The 22,572-nt window shown below is 39.8% G+C and overlaps 1 protein-coding gene across 1 annotated transcript; it reads left to right on the top strand.

Moving 5' to 3' along the window:
- Positions 1 to 1,816: 1,816 nt before the first annotated feature.
- On the top strand, positions 1,817 to 18,175 carry DNAL1 (dynein axonemal light chain 1). The gene is made up of 8 exons (XM_069858152.1): positions 1,817 to 1,894; positions 4,462 to 4,500; positions 7,213 to 7,322; positions 7,756 to 7,811; positions 10,024 to 10,079; positions 11,297 to 11,423; positions 11,792 to 11,938; positions 14,165 to 18,175. The coding sequence occupies exons 1-8, from the start codon at positions 1,892 to 1,894 to the stop codon at positions 14,209 to 14,211; spliced, it is 585 nt and encodes a 194-aa protein (XP_069714253.1). The 5' UTR covers positions 1,817 to 1,891; the 3' UTR covers positions 14,212 to 18,175.
- Positions 18,176 to 22,572: the final 4,397 nt, after the last annotated feature.

The following is a 22,572-nucleotide window of genomic DNA, read 5'->3' as shown; positions in this document are numbered from 1 at the left end:
TAATTTTTGGCTAGTGTTTATTTTTTCCCCACCATTCAGGCAGAAAGAAACAACTTCATCACAAATAAGCTGATCTTTTGAGAGGGTCTTGCTGAAATGGTGCTGGTACTGAAGGCCTGTTTAACAAGGGCCTCTTATGACTACAATTTCTCCTTCCAAGGTCATTTTGTCAGATCAATTTGAGAGCTACTTAGGAAGATATGAAACCTTCATTTATGGTACTGAATTTTGCTTAGCTCTCAGGGATCTTTTCTCTCCATTTAAGTGTCATTGTACTGCTACTCAGATCTCATGACTTTTCTGCAACTCTTATTACTCTTTATCATTTGATTGAAGTCATACGTTCTTTATGTGCTATCACTGCCAATTGAACAATTTATCCATCCACTCCTTAGAAGAGAAGCTCCATCCCGCACACTCCACTCACTCTGCCTTTGCAGAGTCATATCTGGGGCTTGAACCTCTGCTAAAACCAGCAGCCTCAGAAGCCCAGGACCACAGCCTGATGTGCATGTTGGTGTCACCCATGCTTAGAAGCCTGCCTTTTTTCCCAAATGTACTCCAAGTTGCAGCCATAGAGAAAAGGGTTGTCTGATATTTCCTTTTGCTCAGTCTGTCTGATCATGTGCATCTTCAGTAGTTGTAGCCATGTAACTGGTAGAGCAGTGCCTCCCCTAGCCCTGTTCTGTTACCCCTCCAGTACCGACATCTCTGTCTCACACTGCAGTCCTACCTCAGCACATCCACTTCTATGCAAGACTGCAAGCTGGAGGTTCTGGAAGTAAATGTTAAGTTGTAAATAAAATTAGGTGGCTTAAAAGTCCTCCGACTTTGTTTCTAAAGCACAAGCCTTTAAATAATTCAGAATGTTGTCAAATGTATGCAATTTGACAGAGAAGTAAAACTTTATTAAAAAGCAAAGCTGTGAAAGAATTTGATGTTATGGTTTTATTTCTTAATACTTCATTTGTTTGGAAAGCTGGGTGATGTTGTTGAAACAAATAAGGGAGAAGAAGTAAAAGGAATGTGATCTTGCTGTGAAGATCCTTTTCTGATCAGGTCAGAATATTCCTGGACAGAGTAATTCACAAAACAATCTGTAGAAAGACAGCCAACTTTTGCACTAGTATTTTGTATACTCACTGTCCTACTTGGAGGCTAAAGATGCATATAATAGAATCATGGAATAGTCTGGGTTGGAAGGGACCTTAAAGATAACCGGTTCCAACCCCCTGCCATGGGCAGGGACACCTCCCACTCGAGCAGGCTGCTCAAGGACCCAGCCAACCTGACCTTGAACACCTCCAGGGATGGGGCAGCCACAGCTTCCCTGGGTAACCTGTGCCAGTGCCTCACCACCCTCATCGTGAAGAATCTCCATGGAATCATTGAATAGTTTGCAGGCCTCTGCAGGTAACTCCGTAGCTGTTCCCTGGAGCGCCCATTACACCGAGGCTGGTCATAGACGTCGGTGAAGCAGCATCAGTGATGCTCACCTGCTTCCCTTACCTGGCCGGATTCCCACAATCCTTTCACCGAGTCGGCTCCTGGGGCACCGGGTTGCCTTCTCGGGTACGATCTGTTTTAGCTCGTGTCACGGGCTGGTCTCACTAAAAGGTGTCCCACAGCGCTCCGGGGCCTGGATCTCTTCCCGCTACGATCAGTGCCGAGAGGAGAGGTGGGGGGTCCGACCGGCATTCCCACGGGAAGACCACCGCTTCCCACCATGCCTCGCGGGCCGCCCCCCCCGACGCGACTTCCGGGATGGGACTGTCTCTGTGGCAGCGCATCTCTGTGGTCGCCCCCGCCTCGGTGTGTTGGCGGCGCCGCGCACGCGCGGGAGGCGTTGGCGCGCGCCATAGCAACCGGAGCGTTAACGGTAGCAACGGCAATGGTGGGTCCTGTCAGGGCCGGGGGGGGCTCGGGGAGAGCCCAGGGTTGGGGGCGGGGCGGGGGTTGCGTCCCGTTACCGTGCCCTGGAAACGGGGAGCGAACGGGACAGAAAACGAGCTCCCCGCGTCCTGCCGCGGCTGGGGGTCCGCGGCGTGGAAAAACCGAGGCAGTGCGTGTTTCTGCACGCAGATTCTACTCCCGTTACCGGTCTCCGTTGCCTTGCGAGTCTGTTTTTGCTCTCTTTAACATAAATGAATGTATCCAAACTAAGGCAAAGCATCACTGGTTTACTTTCTCTCGGGGGCCTGAATTTTGTACCCGCTCCGTGTCGGACGGCCGTGTTTCGGGGGCAAGAATATTTGTTTTGTTACAACTTTTGTAGGCACAGGGTGTTTTTTTTCTCCTTAAGCGATTGTGTTTCTCGTTCCTGCGGGTTTGATGGTGACTCTTCAGGGCAATAATTTCAATTTTGATCACTTGGGATTTTGAGTAAGGAATACAATTTTATTTAATCTAAATATATGCAGAAGGTTGTTCAGTATGCAGGTGGAGGGACCCTAGAAAAACACTTTCAGAGGGAGGTTACCTATGATTTGCCTGCAGAAATTTCAAGTGCCCTTCAAAGAACCTGGGGGCTGCCTGGGGCAATGCCCTTGCCCCTCGATGCTGCTGCTATGTGTTTGCTTGAGAACTATGCTGGTTTTCATATTTCCACCAAATCAGATATTAGAATGAGAGAGACATAGTCAGCAGAGGCCAGAGAAGAAGCTGCTTCTTGTGCTCAAGTAGATCATTGGCTTTAAAGTCGAGTCCTGTTTTAGGCATAAATTTGTAATGGAAGTAGGCACGGTCCATATAAAAGCTTTTCTTTCTTCAAGAGAAGAGTGAGATTATGTACCTGAAAGCTGTAATGATTTGCTACCTTAATTATGAAAAAGGCAATGAATCATACAATACATACAATAGGTTGAGTTGGAAGGGACCTTAAAAGATCATCTAGTTCCAACTCCCCTGCCATGGGCAGGGACATACCCCACTAGATCAGGCTGCCCAAGGCCCCAACCAACCTGGCCTTGCAACACCTGTAAAAAAAAAATTATTAACTGGAAGCCAGCTCTTCTTGCTGGCACACTGGTAGTTAAAATCGGCTTTCGTGAGCCTGTTGGAGTGGGAACTAGGGACATGGTCTTCTCTACAGGAGGAGGTCATGCAGGTGTTTATCTGCAGCAGATGCCATGGGGACACTGCCATGGCACAAGTTTGCCAGGTCGTCTACGATGGAACCTAGAGGTACTATCACAGAGTATAGATAGGATTAAAATGAATGTCTGCCAGTGGGTGGGAGTAGCTAGAATATCTTGAGTATGCTCAGTGATATATGTCTAAATAAATACATATATTGATATCTGAAACGCATGCTTAGAGTCCTTGGTATTGGGTGCTGCGCTGTTGCTGGGTGTTTGCTGTAGCCATTCTTTTATGTGCAGCTGCCTCAGCTGTTGTTCACTGGGTCTAGAGTTTCCAGTGGTCTAGAATAAAGTACCCAGCAGTAAAGCTCTGTGACTGAGGTGATTGCCTGTAAGATTTTGGGTGCAAGTTGGTTTTAACTTCTACAGTCATTTTTTGGGATATCTGATTACCTGAAAGGATGCTTCTATCCACATGTAATAGTGCTACATGGAAGAGCAAGAGATGCCCAAAATAGAGTCCTCCTGTTTGTAGAAAGAAAGCTATTGATAATTTTTTGTGAAAGATTGGTCTCTGGAACCTTTTTAATCTGGAAGACCTCTTGGAATATGTTTAATGTTTTGGATATATCAGTTTCACTATATACTTCTGTTTTGGGTATCAACACTTGGTTTTGATAAGACTCTGTTGTGATGCAGAAAATTTGGAGTTAGTGACGACAGAAAGGTGGTCAGTGGGTCAGTTCTTAAAAAGCCTTGTACAGCGGCTCTCAGATTTTTCCTGAATGAATAAAACGTTTTCACATCGCGTGATGTGCTTGGACATAAAACAACTGGAGAAAAACAAATATAAACAATCTGGATTGCTCTTGATTTTTGGCAAGATGTGTGTTGTTTTCCTCGGTGAATCTTAAGAGGCTTTGTCATTCTGTCTACTTACAGACTTGCTTTCAGATGGGAAGTTGCTGATGCACAATAATGGCAAGTTGGGGAGGATTTAAGAGCATTAGAACACGTTTTTCAGTGCAGTAAGTTGTGATGTATTTGAATTCAATTAAATTTCGCCATCAAAGCTAACCAAGAAGTATCCCAAATTTATGCTCCAGATGAGGCAGAGAATAAGATCAGGAAGATAATGTCCTCGCTGGAAGCCAATTGTTTTCCTTTGAAAATGCTGACAAATACCCCAGAACGTGAAATTGTGAGTCACTGAGGAATCCCAGCTTCTTAGACTCAGCTGGAAGAAGATAGTACAGGAAAGTGGCAGAAAGGGGTAGGCAAACCAGAGTAGGGAGAGAGAAGGGAGACGAGACAGGTTTGCAGTGAAAAAGCCAACTGAAAATTTGCAGTGAATATTCATTTAAATCTGTTTCATTTTTAGGCAAAAGCAACGACTATCAAAGAAGCTCTAGCCAAGTGGGTAAGTATTAGAATAGTATCTAGCTCTGTGACATGTGTTTTGACTGTATTCAGCTAAATTTATTTTTCAAATTCTTATTGTAAGAAATGTGTTTGCTTGCAACATCATTTATAAGAAGTTTCATGAAGTAAAAAATGTATTATTATTATTATTGAAGTATAATACATTCTAATGAACTTTCTATGTGTTCTTTTTAAATTGGTGTGGCTGGGAAAGATGAGTCGGTTTTGCTCTTCTGTTTTGTTCTGCTGAATATGCGTTGACGGAAGGCCTGAGGCTATGAAGAGATTTAAAGTAGGGGATGTCTTATGTTTTAATTATGCTCCGTTCATTTTACCTGAGTGTAGTCCTCCTCACAGAATAATCAAGTATGAAATTCTCACTGTATTTATCAGTGAAACTTATACTACTATGTTTTAACGTATTGTCCCTCATGTTATGCAAAGCTTAACTCAGAATGACTGTCTTACGTTTTTTTCTTCTTAAAGTGCTGTGGTAATACAGATAATAATTTTGGGTGGTGGCTGATCTGATCTTGGAGCCTTCTAGAAAACTGGTTATTGGCAAGGATGCGGATGCAATTTTAAATTATGGTATAGGATGCTCTGCAGTCAGGTTCACAGTCCAGTAAGATCTCTGGGAATCTTTCCCCAGTCTCAGTGAATTTTAAATCAGGGCACAGATGTGTTTGTTTTACATGCACTCTCCTGCTAATTCTGGCCAGCTGCTAGAGCAAGAATGTATAAGTGTTTTGGTCTCTCGAAGAGCTGAATGTGAGGCAGTGTGGCCTGATACAGTTGAAAGCCAGAAGATCTGTACAATCAGCTGTAGATACTAGTTTGTAATGGAAGACTACTTCCTTCTTGAATTTTATCATTATGTAGTACCTTCAGTATTTCAGGTTTTTATTCGGCTATGTTGGTATATCCCATAAGCTTGACTCTTGCTCCCCTAATATGAGCTAGAATGCAACAACTTGTGGACATTAGCGTTACTAAAGGAGTGAACAGAGTATTAAAAGGCTTTTCTTTTCCTCTTTCTCTCTCTCTGCCCTCCAAAACCTCAACTCCTTATTTCCTATTAAAGATTTTCCATTTGATCCTCTGTCACTTGTCTCTCAGATAACATAGACCAGTGTCAGTGAGTTTCCATTAATGTTGGGCGTGAGATGCTGAATTTGCTTCACTGTCCATGTTATCGGGGGTGGATCTTTTACTTGTTTTTACTATTCCTAATCAGGGTCCATGTGACTTGTAAAATTGGAGCAGATATTATGTTGCTTTCTGAATGTTTTTCTTTCTTTTGACATAAGGGTTTGCCTATGACCTATAGTCTGGGTGACATTATTTGAATCAAAGCAACTTTAACTTGGCAAATAATGTAACTGACTCTTAAAAAAGTATCTGTTTTACCTGTAGCTTCTCTGTGGCTCATTGTGGTAGTTCAGCTGACTTTTCTTCCAGAAGTGTACGGCAATCTGGATTAATTTTCTTCCTGCAAGTGCTCACTGCTGGCCACAGTCTGTATTGGAAGCTCTCTTCCTCTCATGTTTTTAAGAAAAAGTATATTTTCATTTGTTGGTATAAACTGATAGATTATAACCTGAGTATAAATGTAAAATGTTATTCATGATTATTTGCTAGATTGCTAATTATGAGTAAAAATAAGAAAGTAATGTTATCCAAACCTGATCTCGTGCTGCGGGATTGTTACAAGACTTCTGAGATGCAGTTAATTTCATTACAAAGTAGCCATATAAACCAGGCCAGACATCAGCTATCTTATTTTAAAGTGTCTGCATAAAAATGAGGGAGAAAACAAAAGTCCTTGTTTTGAAAGTGCCAAGTAGATTTCTTCGTTGTTAATGGACCTCCTTCACTGAGTGAATTGACAAAATCTCCTTTTGTGCTGTCAGGGAGGCAGCTGTCAAAACTGGTGGTGCTGCCGAAATAGATACTTGTTCCAAGCATTTAGTCAATAATGACCATTGCTTCAGAATTTTAAAAGGTTTAATAGACTATTTTTTAGTAAAGCCAAATACTGATGCTACGGCCAGTATTCTAAAGTTTTGAACTTTATGAAGTATTTAATCTAGAAGATTATCAGCCTAGGTCCTAAATAGGAAATTTGCGGGTTTGCTGTATTCTTTGAAGTGTGACATCTTCCCCCACTCTTTTTTAATGGCTAATTATCCTTTTTGTAGATTTCCAACTCTGTGAATCTGTTGAGGTTCTCCACCAAAATGCACTCCTCTGTGTCCAGTTTGTGCTGTGAGTTAGGCATGTGTTCTGAGTTTTCTGGGTGAAGTGGGAAGGATATATTTCTGTCAGAACTTTTAAGAATCTGTTACTGCCACAGATTGGCCTTAGCTAAGGCTCCTGAGTGTTAGTGTCTGTGGAAGTATCTTAATTCAGAATTTTAAACCTACGTCTCTTCTCCATTTCTTTATGGCAAAGGACCCTGAATTAAATTGCTCAAGTGTGATGTGACTTTTTAAAAGAAGCACATGTAAGGTGTAAATTCTCTTGATATCTTGAATACAAGCTGGCCTTCCCCTTGTGATGCTACACCAGCAGGAGTCTTGATACTCAAAATGCTTTCTCTTTTCAGGAATGTCTTCTAGTAGCATATTGGAATTACTTCTATAGTAATTAATTTATAGTAATTTTTTAGTAATTGCAAGTAGCAGTGAGCATCTTCTCTTTGCCTTAGGAAGCAAAAAATGGCCAGAAGGCTTCAGATGCAAAGGAGGTGAAACTGTACGGTCAGATTCCTCCTGTAGAGAGGATGGATGAATCTCTCTCCACACTTGTTAACTGCGAGTAAGTTCAGTTAAAAAAAATTGGAAACCAAATAGTCTTTTCTCTTTATATTAATTTTCAGTTTCTCTGCTGTCCACCATGCCAGTATGTATTTATGCAAAAAAAAAAAAAAGAAAAAAGGGAGACCAAACCAGAACTTTGAGAAAGAGATTAGAGCCATTTCAGAAGTTAATGTCCACGCCTTTCATGAGGCTAGACATAAAAGGATAATCTGTTATGTAAGTAACACACGGTACTTTCCTAGCAACTAAGTGAAGTTGCAGAAGTCTTGATGGTTTGAGGATATTCTGAGTCTATTTACACATCCAGTTTTAGTTCACCATCTAATGAGAGAAGAATAAACTTTTTTTTTAATGCAATGTTGTTTGGATATGGACTTCTGATATAGTGATCCCTTGTATGATCTGTGAACTGATTATTCTTGCTTTTAAAGGAAACTGTCACTGTCTACAAACTGCATTGAAAGAATCGCCAACTTGAGCAGCTTAAGTAAGTGACCAGCCTGTGTTTGTTTTCTAGTAGCTTGGGCAGCATATGTAGTGCAATTTATTATATGCGTCCAGCTTTATACCTATTCTTATCCTTTTTATTTTTGCCCTCTTAGAAAATTACGAGTGGCATTTAAAGTTATCAGTCTCACTGGAAAATGCATGTTTAGCAGTAATGGTGTATGCATTACTGTAGGTAGTAATGATGCATGTATCCTTGCACTAGCCTTGACAGTTGTCTCACTGGGCAGGTTTAGCAAAAGAAAATCCATTCAGAAAGCACCTTTGTAACCTCCAGTGGTCCTAATTATGTTATTCAACAGCTAATCAGTTTTAGAGTGATTTAGTGACCACTTTCCATGCTCATGATGGAGATAGGCTGCAGTTCATCAACTCTGTAATTGCAGTATTGGTTGGAGTGAGGTTGGAGTGTTGTAGAACCGTATGGAAGAATACCAGTCCACATTGCAGAGGATTGTATATACTTGGTTTGATTTTGTTCATACTTGAAAGGAGTGTGCCATATGTCTACAAGTGGAACTGAACTTCTGTTTCTTGGGCAACTGTCTATGAAACCTTGAAACTCATTGGCTTACTGTTTTTCTAACAGAAGTCTTAATGGTCACTCCTTGACTGTGGCATGAGGCTGGCAAAAAGCTGCAGGTTTTGGGCTGGAGCTTCCAGGCTTTTCTGTCCCCAACAAATTGCCGGCTGGACAGACAAGGAACCTGGTATTCCATCCTCTCCAACTACACACCAAGGGGATGTCAAGGAGCTTGATGAACTTAAATTTGTTTTCATAATGTGCTCAGACTTCCAACAAATTTGCAAATACTATCAGGAAAAAAAAAAATTCCAGGAGTCTTTCCAAATAACTGTAGTGTAGTATTTCAATTTGAGTAACTTTGTCAGAAAGAAATAATAATTAGGCAGTTATATATAAATGTGAAACCAATGATTTCTTTTAGTGTGATAAAATATTAAAAGCCTTTGAAGCATCTTAAGTATTTGTATTAATAAAACGTAGAATCAAAACACACAGTCTGTATCAGATACTTGATCCTAAAGCCAGACAAAATAGAACTACGTGGTCTGTCTCTTAAAGGTGCAGAAAGTGAGGAACTCACCATCTCCATTGGCTTCTGTGAAAGAGAGAGAAAGCAGTGCTTATAGCTATGAAAAACAAGCCACTAATTATTAGATATTGATTCTGCTTATTGCAGAGAGGAGGCTGAAAAATCTTTTTATGCACCTACTCTTTTTTCTGATGGAAAAGATTACTATTAATGTATATGCCTGATATTGTAGTTCTGTTGAGTAGATAATTCTGTGTAAAGGATCACACCCCTTTAAACCGTACATGTGAGGAAGATATTTTAGATGACAGCAGCAAGTGTTTTGTGTTTTAGAGAGTGAAAATGTTACATGAGGGAGACCTGTCTTCCTTTAAAATATGGAATATCTCAGAATTATTGAGACTTATACTGAGACTGAATATCTCAGTAATAAAACCCAGTAACATTTAGAAACAATCTTGAGGCATGACTTTTTGAGCAAACTGTCTTTTTGGTTTTGTAAATATCCTTTAATTTCTTACAGATTTCAAAAGCTAGTGCAAACATAATTCATAAATGTGAGTTACAGAGAGAAAGGCTGGCTAGACCAAAAGGCCATTTCCCAGCACTCTCCCCTATGGATGGGGGAGCCTTGCGGATGTTCTAGAGAATATTGCCTGTAGTAGGCTTTAGACTTACTGACTGTGATGCTTCATGTTTTTGGCATGGTCGAATATTAAGCTCTTGTGTTTAAAAAGAATTCTCATTGTACCTCCACTTTTTAGTGAAAAGGAATGGTTTTGTTTTAGAATATATGTCAGATGTGGTTTTATCAGGTAGAAAGTTAGCAGTTAGAGTTCAGGTGCAAGGTGAAATAATAAATTTTATTCAATATTTATCTGGACTTAGTTTCAACTAGGTAACCTATACACAAGTGGCTTTGTATTCATGAGTGTGTTTCTGAGCTGTCTACTGCATCCATTCCTGGTGACCTGTGTAGGTCAGGAGGTTTTGTTTCTGTTATGTCAGTCTTTCTTAAGACAGCCTGTTCAGAGTGCAGTTTGTAAGTAGAATATGGTGGTTTACCTGACATACAGCATCTTCTTATATTTTTTTAAATAAACATTTATTAACAAGAAACTATTTTATTTATTACAGAAAATTTGAGGATTCTGTCTTTGGGAAGAAATAATATAAAGAACTTGAATGGATTGGTATGCGCTTCTTACTATCAGTTGCTAACTAAATGAAGAATGGAATGCTATCTAGAATGTGGGATATTTCCCCTATGTTCATAGAAGTCTTTGTTGAATTTACATTATTGCCTAACCATTTATTTCCTCCTTTCACTGTGGTCTGGTCACCCTCTTACACATTGGTTCTGAATTTTCAGATAGTTTTTCTCTCTTTTTTGTCTAAACGCTCTTTATATTTGTAATTATTCTTTTACTACATAAAAGGATTTTAGAAAGAGAGATTTGGTTGTCTTTGACAAAGATGAGCAGAACCTTTATTGAAAACTGCTGGCTTTCTGTAAATCACTTTACATTCCACTGGCTTTACATGAAAGTAATTCCTACAGACTTTTTGCATGAGGAATTTGCTGCCTGAAGATACTTAGGCTGTGTTTCTTTACTACGAGTATTGGCAGTCCAATGAACACACACTTCATTGAGAGTCTGTCCTTTTTATGTTAACTGGCATGCGGAGCAATGTGACTTTAGAGGAGAAGATGGAGGCAGGGCTAAATCTACCAGGTAGGGGAAATTTGTTGGAGAAAAAAATTGGATCAATTTTCTTACACTTGAATTAAGGGCAGAATTTTTTTAGTGAACGTTTTTTAAATTCATATAGAAATTATTTTCTTCCTTAAGAGACACTGCATATTTCTCCTGCAGAATTTTTCTCTTCAAAGCTATTCCCACCTTCAGAGATGCCATCTCTTAAGTGTGAAATGCAGAGTCAATGTGTAATGACTGGTTCAAAAAACCTCTCTTTTTAAAAGAATTATGAAAGCAACTCCTGGCTGACAGATACAAACTTAAATGCACCTGCAATGAATCATTCCTTCATATTGTATTAAACTCATTCTAAAGTAATTGTTGAATGGCATTTACTGCTTGTATGCTTGCAGTGTACAAGCAGTCAAACTTGTCTCCTCTGCCCCTATGCCTTAAGAACTACTTCAGCCACCTTTTCCTTGTCTTATTCTAATATTGTGCTTTCTGTTCTCCTAGGTGTTTTTCAGTTCCTTTGCTCCTAATTCCCATGATTATTTGTCATACATAATTACAGACCTGCTTAAAAGAAAATGGGAACTGACATACCTTAATACTTTCTCACATGATATGACTTGTAGGAGGTAAAGGTAGAATCTGAAGAATAAGGAAGATATACTTCCACTTACCTGATTAGTCCTGTCATTTTCCAGGAGGCAGTTGCAGATACTTTAGAGGAGCTGTGGATCTCATACAACTTCATTGAGAAACTGAGGGGTATCCATGTAATGAAGAAGCTGAAGGTTCTTTATATGTCAAATAATTTGGTGAAAGACTGGGGTAAGCCATGCCTCTCTATTCTGTAACTCCTGTAGTATGGTGAGCAGATGAGTTCACTCACCAAGTAAAAATAGTTTTGCATGTCTTTAAGTCTCCCTAAATATATACTCATGGAAGAGGGTGAAAATAGTTAGAATATTGAACTTAATTTCTAAGCTCAGTGGAATTTGTTCTTTGAATCATCTTTCTCAGACTTCTTTTAAAATCCATACCTGTTATTTGACTTGATAACAGTTCAAACAAAGCGATCCCTATTCTATTGTATCCCAATGTATTTAAGTTTGCATTGAGTTTGAAAGAAGGGTTTGGTGCAAATGTACTTTCCATGTTCCACAATTTGTTTGGTGTTTTCACCTTTGCGTTTGCAGCAGAGTTTGTGAGACTGGCAGAGCTGCCATTACTAGAGGACCTGGTTTTTGTAGGCAATCCGCTACAACAGAAATACGCCTCTGATCAGAAGAACAGCTGGATTGAAGAAGCAACCAAACGGGTACCCACGCTGAAAAAGTTGGATGGTGAGTTTGGGGCATGAGGTAATGGGTGTGAGTTCACAGCTTAATGTAAACACAACCATGGGAACATGAATCATACTCTCAGAAATTCATCTGTGTGCTCATGTAATTAATATTCCTCCCTCCTCTGTTTGGAATTACTCGGAAGTACTTACTGAGATCCTGCCTGTAGGATCTTCTGAGACTGATGGATGTGGAGTGTTAAATCTGTGTGGCCTTGCAGTCCTCAGCTGGGCTTTACATTTGAAGTTATTCAAATAGTATAACTAGTAGGGAACTAAAACATGCTTATACATATGTATAGGTAAACTGCATTTAATACTGGCTTGAAGTTCTCTTGTAGAGTTCACATGTTGACTTACGTAATTATAAATTTAAGTATTTAGCATCTAATAAATTAACAAGGCTTTCATCTACTAAGTTGAATTACAGTTTCCCCAGCAAATTTGATTTACAGTTTTCCCTATGAAAGAAGGTGACATGGGGGAACTGGGATAAACAGGGATATGCTCTGTTTTGCTTCTGGTGCAAGGGCAGGTTTTCACAAGTTTCCTAAATTCCTGAATATCACCTTGCCTGCAGTAAGCCCTAATTTGTGAGCTGTCCTCTCATTTTTAAGTCACTGATATGAGAATCTATTAAAGCACGTTCTGATTAGTGACAAAAAGTGAGACAATTTTAAAATGTATTTTTAAACATGTTAATTCCTGTAATGGAGGTGTTAGCTGCTTACTATTATCCCTTGTTTTCTAAAGCAATGAAGAGGAGAGTAGAATTGGTTAATAAAGAGTGAGATTATCAGCAGCGAAGATAGGAGTGTAGGGATGGCAACAAGATGACAGCTTCATTACAGGGAGCAATGGATGGGAAATTGAAGCCAAATCAACTGAAGTAATAAGAATTATTGGGAAGTGGAAGCCTCATGAGAGTATTGTACTGCTATGAAGCATGACCTGCAGTAGTCCATTTGCTGTTGTAGTAGAAAATGTTTTGATAGTGAAACAGAAAATGGAATAGAGCAAATATCTTTTTGGACAAAGACTAACCTTGTTAGTGTAAGGTTAGACCCTTTGTTCCTAAAGCATTCCTGCAACCTGGAGCAATGGAAAGCTCTGAATTAGGCTTCCTGCATAATTCATTTCCTGTGCAATGTAGAAAGAAAAGATGATATTTAGAATAAAAATCATAAACACTAGAATGTTGAGCAAAAGAGATGTCAGAAATGCTGTAACTGACTGTAAGGTTCTTGCTGTCATGCTGTCCCAGGATCCTGTTATCCTTACATACTATGTGTGAGATGACTAATATAAGGACCTCAAAATTGTTGAAGATGTTCTGGACAAAAATAAGCATTGAAGGTCTTTTCAGCAGGTAGATGTCTCCTTTCTATATAGCTCCTGTGCCAGGAACCCTGCTCAGCAATTAGGTGCCTAAGGCATGTATTTCATTGTGCTATTTCAGCGTGCTGCAAGCTTACTTGTACTATTGGGGTTTGCTACCATGAGGAGGAAAATTTATAAATTGATAAATGGTTTTATGGAGTATTAGCATTTCAGCTTATTTTTAATTCATGAACGCATCACTGTGAGGTGGTGTGAACCCTGCAGACTGTCACCCTTGCTCAACATGGCAGTTAAAAAGTGATTTTTTTGTTTGAAAGTACCCAAGGGGTGGGTATAGTCTATAACCCAACTGTGCAATGCAGGTTTATTCCAGTTATCCCTAAGAGATAAGACATATTGCTTCTTGGATCCACATTATTCTAATTGTATTTTATGGACTGGACATCCTTGTTAGGTATCACTGAGGCGGTATCCCATACTAACTTGGTCATATTTGTCATGGAAATAGCAGCACAAAACACAGCCAAACAAGAGAAGGGTGATGTGCTAGTTGGTTGTTAGCTGGCTGATATGGTGCATCACACAGTGTCCAAGTCAGGCTGATCTTCGCAGGTCTCACTTTAGTACCTTTTTTAATTTCCTGTTGCCTGAGAAGGTGGAAAAGCATTCAACACAAGATCTCATCAGTTGAAAGGTTTTCTATATAAGAGCAGCTCAGGTATGTAGAAGTTCATGTCAGTTAGAAGCAGCAACACAAAACACAACTCTTTCTGACAGTCCAGATTAGCTTGCAGGTATATCAGCATTAACTTTATCTTTCTTTGCATAATCTATTTGTAAATATTTGCAGATTTTTTCCTCTTCTTTTTTTTTTTTTTTCTCTTAGGAATCCTAGTTATTAAACAAGAAGAAGAGGAAGAAGGAGCAAACTGATGACACTTTCTTGTTGGGCATTTAATTTATTAAAGTAACTCCAGATAGCTCAGCACATAGAACTTTTATATAAAAGGTTTATTTTTAAGAAAATCTTTGGGCAATTTTTAAAAGACCAGCTTACCTCCACAGTCTCTTACCCAAAGAGTTCATTACCAAAATTCGGGCACATGAATTTTGACAAACTTATGACACCTTCTACAGAGACTAGTGGAGCTGAGTTTATCTGCTGTTTGGTTAGCAAGAGATGTTTACCTAAGCTAATATATAGCTATTTTTAATCCCTGATTGTTATTGACTCTTGGGTTATAATTAGCTTGTTTGTTAGGTGCATCGGAAACTCTGAGGCCAAAAGAACAATGTCTTGGTTTAGAAACACCTTACAGGCTTTTTTGTGTTTAATTTTGTCTTGGGAATCCTTCAATATTTTAAATATGCAAGTTTGCCTTTTCATCCCCTTAATTGTTATGCCAAACAGGCCCAGTAGTTGTGGAGCTACGCACAAAATAGGTATTGATCTGATGACTGCCTTTTTACTGGCCTTAAGTTTTGAATTGGGCTTCTCGCATTGGAACTCAACTGCATTGCTTAGAAGGCCACATGTAACATATATTTATTTATTTTAAAGAGGCAATAGGAATTCTTTGCATGGTTTCAGTGAGAGCAAAATATCTGCTAGTTTTTTTGTCTCTTACTAAGAATTTATCTTGGAACTACAAACGGTTCCTAGTTTTGGTTTGGGTCACCAGCAGGCATACACTTTCTCAGCTCTTGAATTTTCCTGTAACTAATTAGGCTGATATTAATATTAAAACAAAATGAACAAAACCTGGGTTTGAGGGCAGAAAATTTTGGGTTTGGGGCTACTATTTTTTTATGAAAGAAGAGATGTAAGCAGTGAGAGAAAGGGCATGTAGTTAGTGGGGATGGTGAGATGAGATGGAAAGTGAGACTTGGAAATAAAGTATTGAAGACATAGTAAATGTGCAGTATTGCAGGGTAACCAGTTTAAGTAAAGCCCTTTTATATGACAGGTAACTCCTTCTAGTGATAAGCATTAAACAATGATGAAGACAGACCTGATTGCACTGTTGGTTACCAATAGTGATTTGGGTTTTTTTTTCTTCTTCACTTGTGAAGATTTTTCTGCAGCTTGTTTTTGTGTTTTTTTAAAAAGCTTTTCTTCTAATACATGGTACTATTTTTGTTTAAATTAAAACGGCAACAAGTGTACCTGCTGGTTCCAGACCAGACATACAAGGGATGGAGGCAGAACGCTGCTCAACTATTTTGTTTGTGAATCTTGAAAGTCGTGGTCAGACATGAAAAGGTAGAATTGGCCCAGGCCACAGTAATATTGATCTCAAGTTCCAGGTGTAATTGTAGCAGAAGATAATTCTCTCTCTAATCAATGTCTAGGTGAACAGGGTGAAGTAGCAGATTACAAGACAATCATAGTTTAGTTTCAACATATTGCTTATTATTCTGATTGTTACAGGACTTCTTAAGCATTCCAACCTAAATTTGAAATTGCTGATTAGGTCTGAGTTTGATTTAGATCCATTACTTAAAATAAGGTCAGGAGAGCAATGCCAGAAACTGTGGACATTCTTCACTCAGCACAAACTACTTCCAGGCAGCTATTCTCTTTATTAGAAAGCAGTTTCTTAGTTAAGCAGCTCACTGGATTTATCTTACAGAAAACTTTATATTCATATGTAGTTTCTTTTAGAATTATTTTCCTAGCTTCAGCATTAGTAAAGGCATCATTGACCAAGAAGCACAGCGAGGAGAAGGTGTATAGTCAATGGCCATTTTGTGTTGGCTTATTTTAAAACTCTGCTGTTCAGTTCACTTGCACCCAGCCACCTTTGGCGAAGTGGATCTGCTTTGGCAGAACATAGTCTGTGGCACACTCAGTCCCTACTGACCCCATCTGCTCTGATGGGGCAGCAGGGGATTGGCTTGTGCCCTTTGTGCCCTTGATGACCCAAATTAAAGTGTGATTAATATGAGAGAGAGGATGAGTGAAGCAAAACTTGACTTCTGAATACTACCAACAAATGGAAATGCCAAATTAATCTATATGTGTGGAGACATTTTCTGAATAGACCTTGCAGTGCTCTTGTCCTAGTGCCTGGCCACAAAGAAAAGTGTTTGAACCACTGTAGCTGGTCTCTCCTAGCACAATGTCTACAAGAATGGTACGTATGGCTAGGTGAGCTTCTCAAATGAAATGTGACAGAGGAGAGAGTGCCAAAGGGATGAGCACACCATCTGATGCTAAGTAATCCTGCTGGCCGATATTTTACTATCTAAATATGGTATAAGTCTGTACATTTCTGATGGTCATGTTAGATACAGCAAATACTTTGCAGTTTGGCTATTTGGGGACATTCTAAGAGCAGAATAGAAACTTAGTGTTCTGACTACATGGTGATAAGTGGAATGAAACACAGCTCTATTGACAAGACATGACTCTTTTAAGTCAAGTCCCCAGTACAGGCTGTGCTGCTGGGAGTCAGTCCAAGAACTATTGCAGTTATTGGTAGAGCTGTGTACATTTTGTGGCCCACTGACATCAGCTCTTTTCACAGACTTAACAGCACAAATTCTCTAATTTTTTTTTTGGGTGGGGGGGCTACATTAGAAATACTACCAAAAAAGGAAAAAGAATTCATTATTGAAGGAGTGAGGCATCCAGTTTCAGCACAATTATACAGCAGAAAGGGACGCTTAGAGGACAAGATGTCCCTCACCTTTCCCCTTCGTGCTGTGATAAATTCACATGTAATTTAAACCCATTCTGATAAAAGCTGTATGCCAGTCTTAGTGAACCAATACAATAAGAAAACAATAAACTAGGACTTAGACTTATCAGAAGATGCTTTAGCTCAAAGCTGGGTGGAATGTTCAGCTTAATGTTGCTTTGCCTGATGAATCAAGATTACTCTCAAGACCAAATCAACGCCTCCTGTCTCAACCTTTGTTCTTCAAAATAAGTAATGTTTTACACTTTAAAATTTGCACTTTAAAATTATGCACTGGATGTGGTGGAAGACATGCACACACAGGAATTACAGCAACCGATTTACATATTGATGGTGCTACACCATGTCATGGATAAGCTAACAGCAAAGCTCAGCCTGCACGCCCACAGGGAACAGCCGAGTAGCATGTTGCAAGGCTTGTCTTTCTGTATTACTCTTTGCTCTTCCTTATCCCACCACATCCAATAAAGTAGTAAGCACATTATTAATAATGGATGAAAAAGGCACCCATGTAAAACTTGGAAGCCATGTGGAATTCTGCTTTTCCCATTGAAGTTATGGAGGATTAGCATCCACTTTATTCCCTAGAGAAATATCCTAAAATTAAATTAGCGATAGGAAATAGCAAGGTTTTCTTACTTGCTTGTTAGCACATTGCCCTTACTTCAAAGAGCATACGTATGCAGTGATTATACTGAGAACTGCTGGGAAAACGTGAGATCAGAGAACCAAGCGATGACTCTGGTTACAATAGAAGTAGAATCATCAAGAAAAATCTTCCAAGCGAGAGAGCACTTTTACCATCCCATTTAGCTTTCTTTCGGATGCAGTAATTTTGTAGCATGACCAAGCTGTTAAATTTGCTGTTTAAATTATTTAGGCCTATGTTTACAAATGTTATTCTGTGAAACTTGTTTAAAAATAATTAATATAATATTATTTTATACAAACATCTTTTGCTGTTGTGTACTGATGTGTAATGATGTAGTTCAGCTCGTGGAAGAATGTTCAGAAATTAAATTTTGTTCTCATTAAACTTTCCTAGCTGCTCAGGGAGCAATGTATTTATAGTATGGAAATACTGTTCCTTATTGCCTCTATATTTTAGAATAGAAAATAACTTGGACTTTAAAAATGCTGATATGTTGTGATTGTTGTCATCTGATACATAAATATTTTTCAGTCTTTTAAGATACCGGTTGTCAGACTTTGTTCATAGGTTCTAGGAGAAAAGACAGGAAGGCAAAACCATTATTTTAAGCTTTTAAAGTCTTGGTCTGCTGCCTGAAGTGCCGGGTTTGGCGTTCCCCATCTCTTGCTCCCAAAGCCAAATACCACTTACTTCTCCAAATGCTATTGGTGATCAGCAGCCACATCCACAGGAGGACATTAAAGCAAGGGCTCCTGCACTGAGCTGAAGAAAAAGCGCCCTTTAATGTCTTGGGCTGAGTCTTTCTCCTGCCAGTTTTGCCGAGAATATTGAAATGAAAATTTGTCAGCATAAATTGACAGCTAAGAAGAAAACAGGTTGTGCTGCCTTAGATTCTAACTGAAATCTAGTAGTAGGAGTCAGACACTGATATGTGTTTCTACCATCTGCTCTCTGTAGTGAAACATTGGCAGCTTTTAAAGGCCTCATGCTCGTAGGTGTGAGAAACAACTAGGTAGCCCAGTTAACTACCAAAACAGAAGGAACCTTTGTTTTGAGTATGTATGGAACCATATTTGGTATTTAAAATCTACAGCAAGAGATCCAGCTACTGTCAGAAGAAACAAGATCAGGGCTGCATAATGAAATACGCTTAAAAAACCACCTTAGATTCAGATAAGAGAGCAGTGCCTTTAAGACAGCATTTGCCAAAACATTTTTGTAACTCTGTCATTGAAAAATATGATACAATATGATTTACAACTGGAGTAATTGTTCCTGCAACCATCAGATTCAACTACTAAACAGCAGAAAAATGTTAACTTCTTTTCCAGCAGCTCTAGATTTACTTCAGTCTCTACCTTCTGGCTCTACCAGCCCGAGCCATCCAGGAATTTGTACCCTCAGGTACTAAGTGACTCTGTGCTGCTTTTGCTCTGCCCACTGTCTTTGTGGCTTTTTCAGGTAGCTTAGAATCTGATTGGCCTTATTGACAGCACAGAGGACCTAGAATTATTTCCTGTGAATTTCTAATACGCTATCAAGGTTGGTCCTGGGGCTCTGGGAAGGTGCTCGGCTTGATGTGGGACACACACACACATATTCAACATGTCTGAAAAGCAACTGGAGCTGCACCCGCCAGTTATTTTCTTGGGTATCAGACATAAAAGACGTTGCAGGCTGGCATTTGTAGGGAGAAGTTTACACTGAGAAACAGCCTCAAGGATTGCTGTGGAAAGTAAGGAGATGGGTATGACAAGAGTGCAGGCCATTTATCGAACACATCGACGGATGTGTCCCTGTTCCGGGTTAGTTAAGGTGGCCTGTCCACCCATGCCATGTCCAGAGTGACCGCGTCATGATAAAGATAATCATCACGAGATTCCCACCGACTGCCGGGTCCAGTTGCCAGACTGTCGCCAGTCCAACCGCCAGTCCCGACAGATGTTACTGGTGTTAAAGTCACAAGCCGGTAAAGAGTGAGGGCTAGACATCCCACTGGCCATCCCCCTCCAGATGACCAGGGTTTGCCCAACTGTACTTCCCTGTGGGCTGAGGGCAGGGACACCAGTGTGATGCAGGGCTGGGTCGGTTTCACCAGGGGATACTATCAAGCAAGTGGTGAGCTTACTCGATAGGGCAGAGGCAGCCATAACTCTCGATGCTGGGGCAGAGGCCAACTCGGTTACCCCGGAGGGCATCCGGCGGGACCACGAGGAGGTGTGACCTCTGCGGCTACGCCCAGCAGATAACCATGATCCCGTCTTAAGAGAGTCATAGTTACTCCCGGATTGCTGTGGAAAGTAAGGAGATGGGTATGACGAGAGTGCAGGCTACCTAAAAGGACTCACAACCCCTTCCCTTGCACGAATGCATCACAGTTGTACTCATCCCAACCCCCCAACCACTCCCTCAGACCAAAATACTCAGCTGGAAAGTATTTTTTTAAACCTCATTTAATAAAAGGTTCTTTTAGATATATAGAGGATATTAAGTAAATAAGTTACATAGTACATTACAATCACATCAGCAAGATTTCCTTTAGTGTATTAATATTTTATAAAAAAGCACACAAAAAATAAGTTCAGTCCAGTCTATCACAACTGTACAGCAACAGGTAAATATATTTATATATGTACATTTTAAACATGTAACAGTCTTTTAAAAGGTGCCCTCGGCAGCAAACACACAAAAGAAGTGTCTGCTCACTTGTTAAAATAACAGTAATATACTTTATTATAAAGCATTCATACAGTAATTACAAAGGCTGACTGCTCCTGTACAGTACACCAAAGCTTTGACTACAAATTTAAAAACAAAACATAAAAAGAATGAACACAAAAGTTTATATCAAATCTGAACTTCAAGGGGGGAAAAAAAACATGTGGAGAAGCTGCAGGATTTTTTTTTAAATATACAATTACATTTCTATAAAAATATATGTTGTCTTCTAATCTGGAGAAGTTAAGGGGTTTTCCAGGCTCAGCTGCCAGTGGAATCCTAGTCTTGAAAAAAAAAAAATCCTTTGACAGCTGGGGAGTCAAAGTTTGTGTCTTCCTAACATTCGACACAGTAGAGTATGAGGGTGAGAAAAGCAGCTGAACCCAAGAGGCAAATTTACATAGGAACTCACCCCTGCAAAAATCAAACATGATCTGTCGACACCACTTCTCTGTCTCATTAAAGCTTTATCAACTTTCAGACATGCATCAGAAGACAAAATTGGGAGAAAGTTTGTGTGGGAAAATGTGGTTTACAATAAGGTTTTGGGCAGAGGTAACCGTTGGACTACATGCCATTGTGTGAAAGCAGAGAAGGCTTCTCTGGCTGTAGCCCTCCTTACCCCTTTTAAAAAAAGTATTCGTGCATACAGGAACCTTCTAGTCAGTGGTCTGAACGAGAATTAAGAAGTGTGTCATTGCTAAGTGAGGATGCTCACTCTTTTTGGTTTAGGAAACACTTTTTTGAATGTTGATTTTAACCTAAACTTCTTGTAATGATAAAAATGACAAAAAGCATCAGTTTGATAAATCAGAGGGTATTTTTAGCTAATTTGGACTTCACATTATGTGCCTAGTATGGGGTTAATAGATGAGTTGCCTTTAAGTTTTAGGATGTCTGTCTTTGCTCTGCCTTTAAAGAGCTGTATTCCTACCTGGCCCTAGCTAGCAAAATGCCATGGTCCTGCACAGCCCTTTGAAATTCCATAGGCCTTCAGCTTAGAGTTGAGTTCTCTCAGATACAGTTACCTGTACCAGTAAATGCAAAAAACATCAAATAAATTAAAATGCAGAGTTGTTCTTGCAGCTAGACTGCAAAGCACCTGTAGCTATTTCAGATACGCATCACAAGTGCATGCATAGATCTAGTAATTATATACACACACAGAGTCTCACAAAATCGAGATGCTATCCCATGCAGATCACAAACCTGAAAGACTGAATCTGTCTGTAAAAGGCAGATAACGCAGGCAGTGCATTGTTGAGAAACCAAGTCCCATCTCGCCAGTAGTTCACAAATGTATAAATCTGGCACTTGGCATCCTCCATTTGGAGGATGAGAAGCTAAGAATGAGGACTTCAGCTGCCAGATAGATCAATGGGCTCTGATCTCTCTCCTCCCCAAGCAGGGACACCTTGGTCAGAGTCACACCTCCGACTATGTTGGATGTTCCCAGAGAAAAATCACACAAGCACCCACTGTCTATCTTGAGCTTATATTTTTGTAGACAGTGAATTTATCACCAGCAATCTCAAACTTGTTAATACCTGCCTCTTCAATAAATTGGTTCAACTTTGTGAACTTGCTCAGTGAAACTCCTTTAACAGACTCCGGCAGACAAATGTTGATGCAATCGACCTTGCAAAACTGCTCAGTGGCAGAGTCCTTTACAGACTCTGACAGGTCTGGTTGATCCTGTCAATTTTGCAAAGCTTTTCAGTTAAAAGTCCCTTTTTGGACTCTTGACAAGCAAGTTGACCACATTAAATCTTCAGGCTGTAAACTGCTGACCAAGTCTGGGACTAAGACTGGACCTAGCCACACCTGAACCCCTTGAGGACAGAAAGCAAGGGGGTCCTTCTGCACCTTGTGACTCAAGAGGAGGCCTTCCTTTTCCTTAGCCACATGCCAGGCTCTTCACCCTTTTAACACAGTGACACTGCAATAAGAAATGGCTTTGAAATGCAGCCATCCAACTACTGGGTGTATGAACACCTGAAGCCTGATTTGCACTGTAAAAGGCAAATCCACCAGTACTCACTCACAGAATTGCAGCTGATAAATCTATCTATTCCCATAGAAAAGACAGCTGTAGCGAAGAGATGTCTTGTTCAAACTCAACTTAATGACTGATCATATATTGCCTGTTTTCTAAATTAACAACAAGCCCTTATATTAAATGAGGATCACTGAACAGGCCTTTAAACGATGGAAAAAAAA

This window comes from Phaenicophaeus curvirostris, chromosome 5 (assembly GCF_032191515.1).
Source record: "Phaenicophaeus curvirostris isolate KB17595 chromosome 5, BPBGC_Pcur_1.0, whole genome shotgun sequence".
Taxonomy (NCBI): domain Eukaryota; kingdom Metazoa; phylum Chordata; class Aves; order Cuculiformes; family Cuculidae; genus Phaenicophaeus; species Phaenicophaeus curvirostris.
This window is presented reverse-complemented; position numbering and strand designations above follow the sequence as displayed.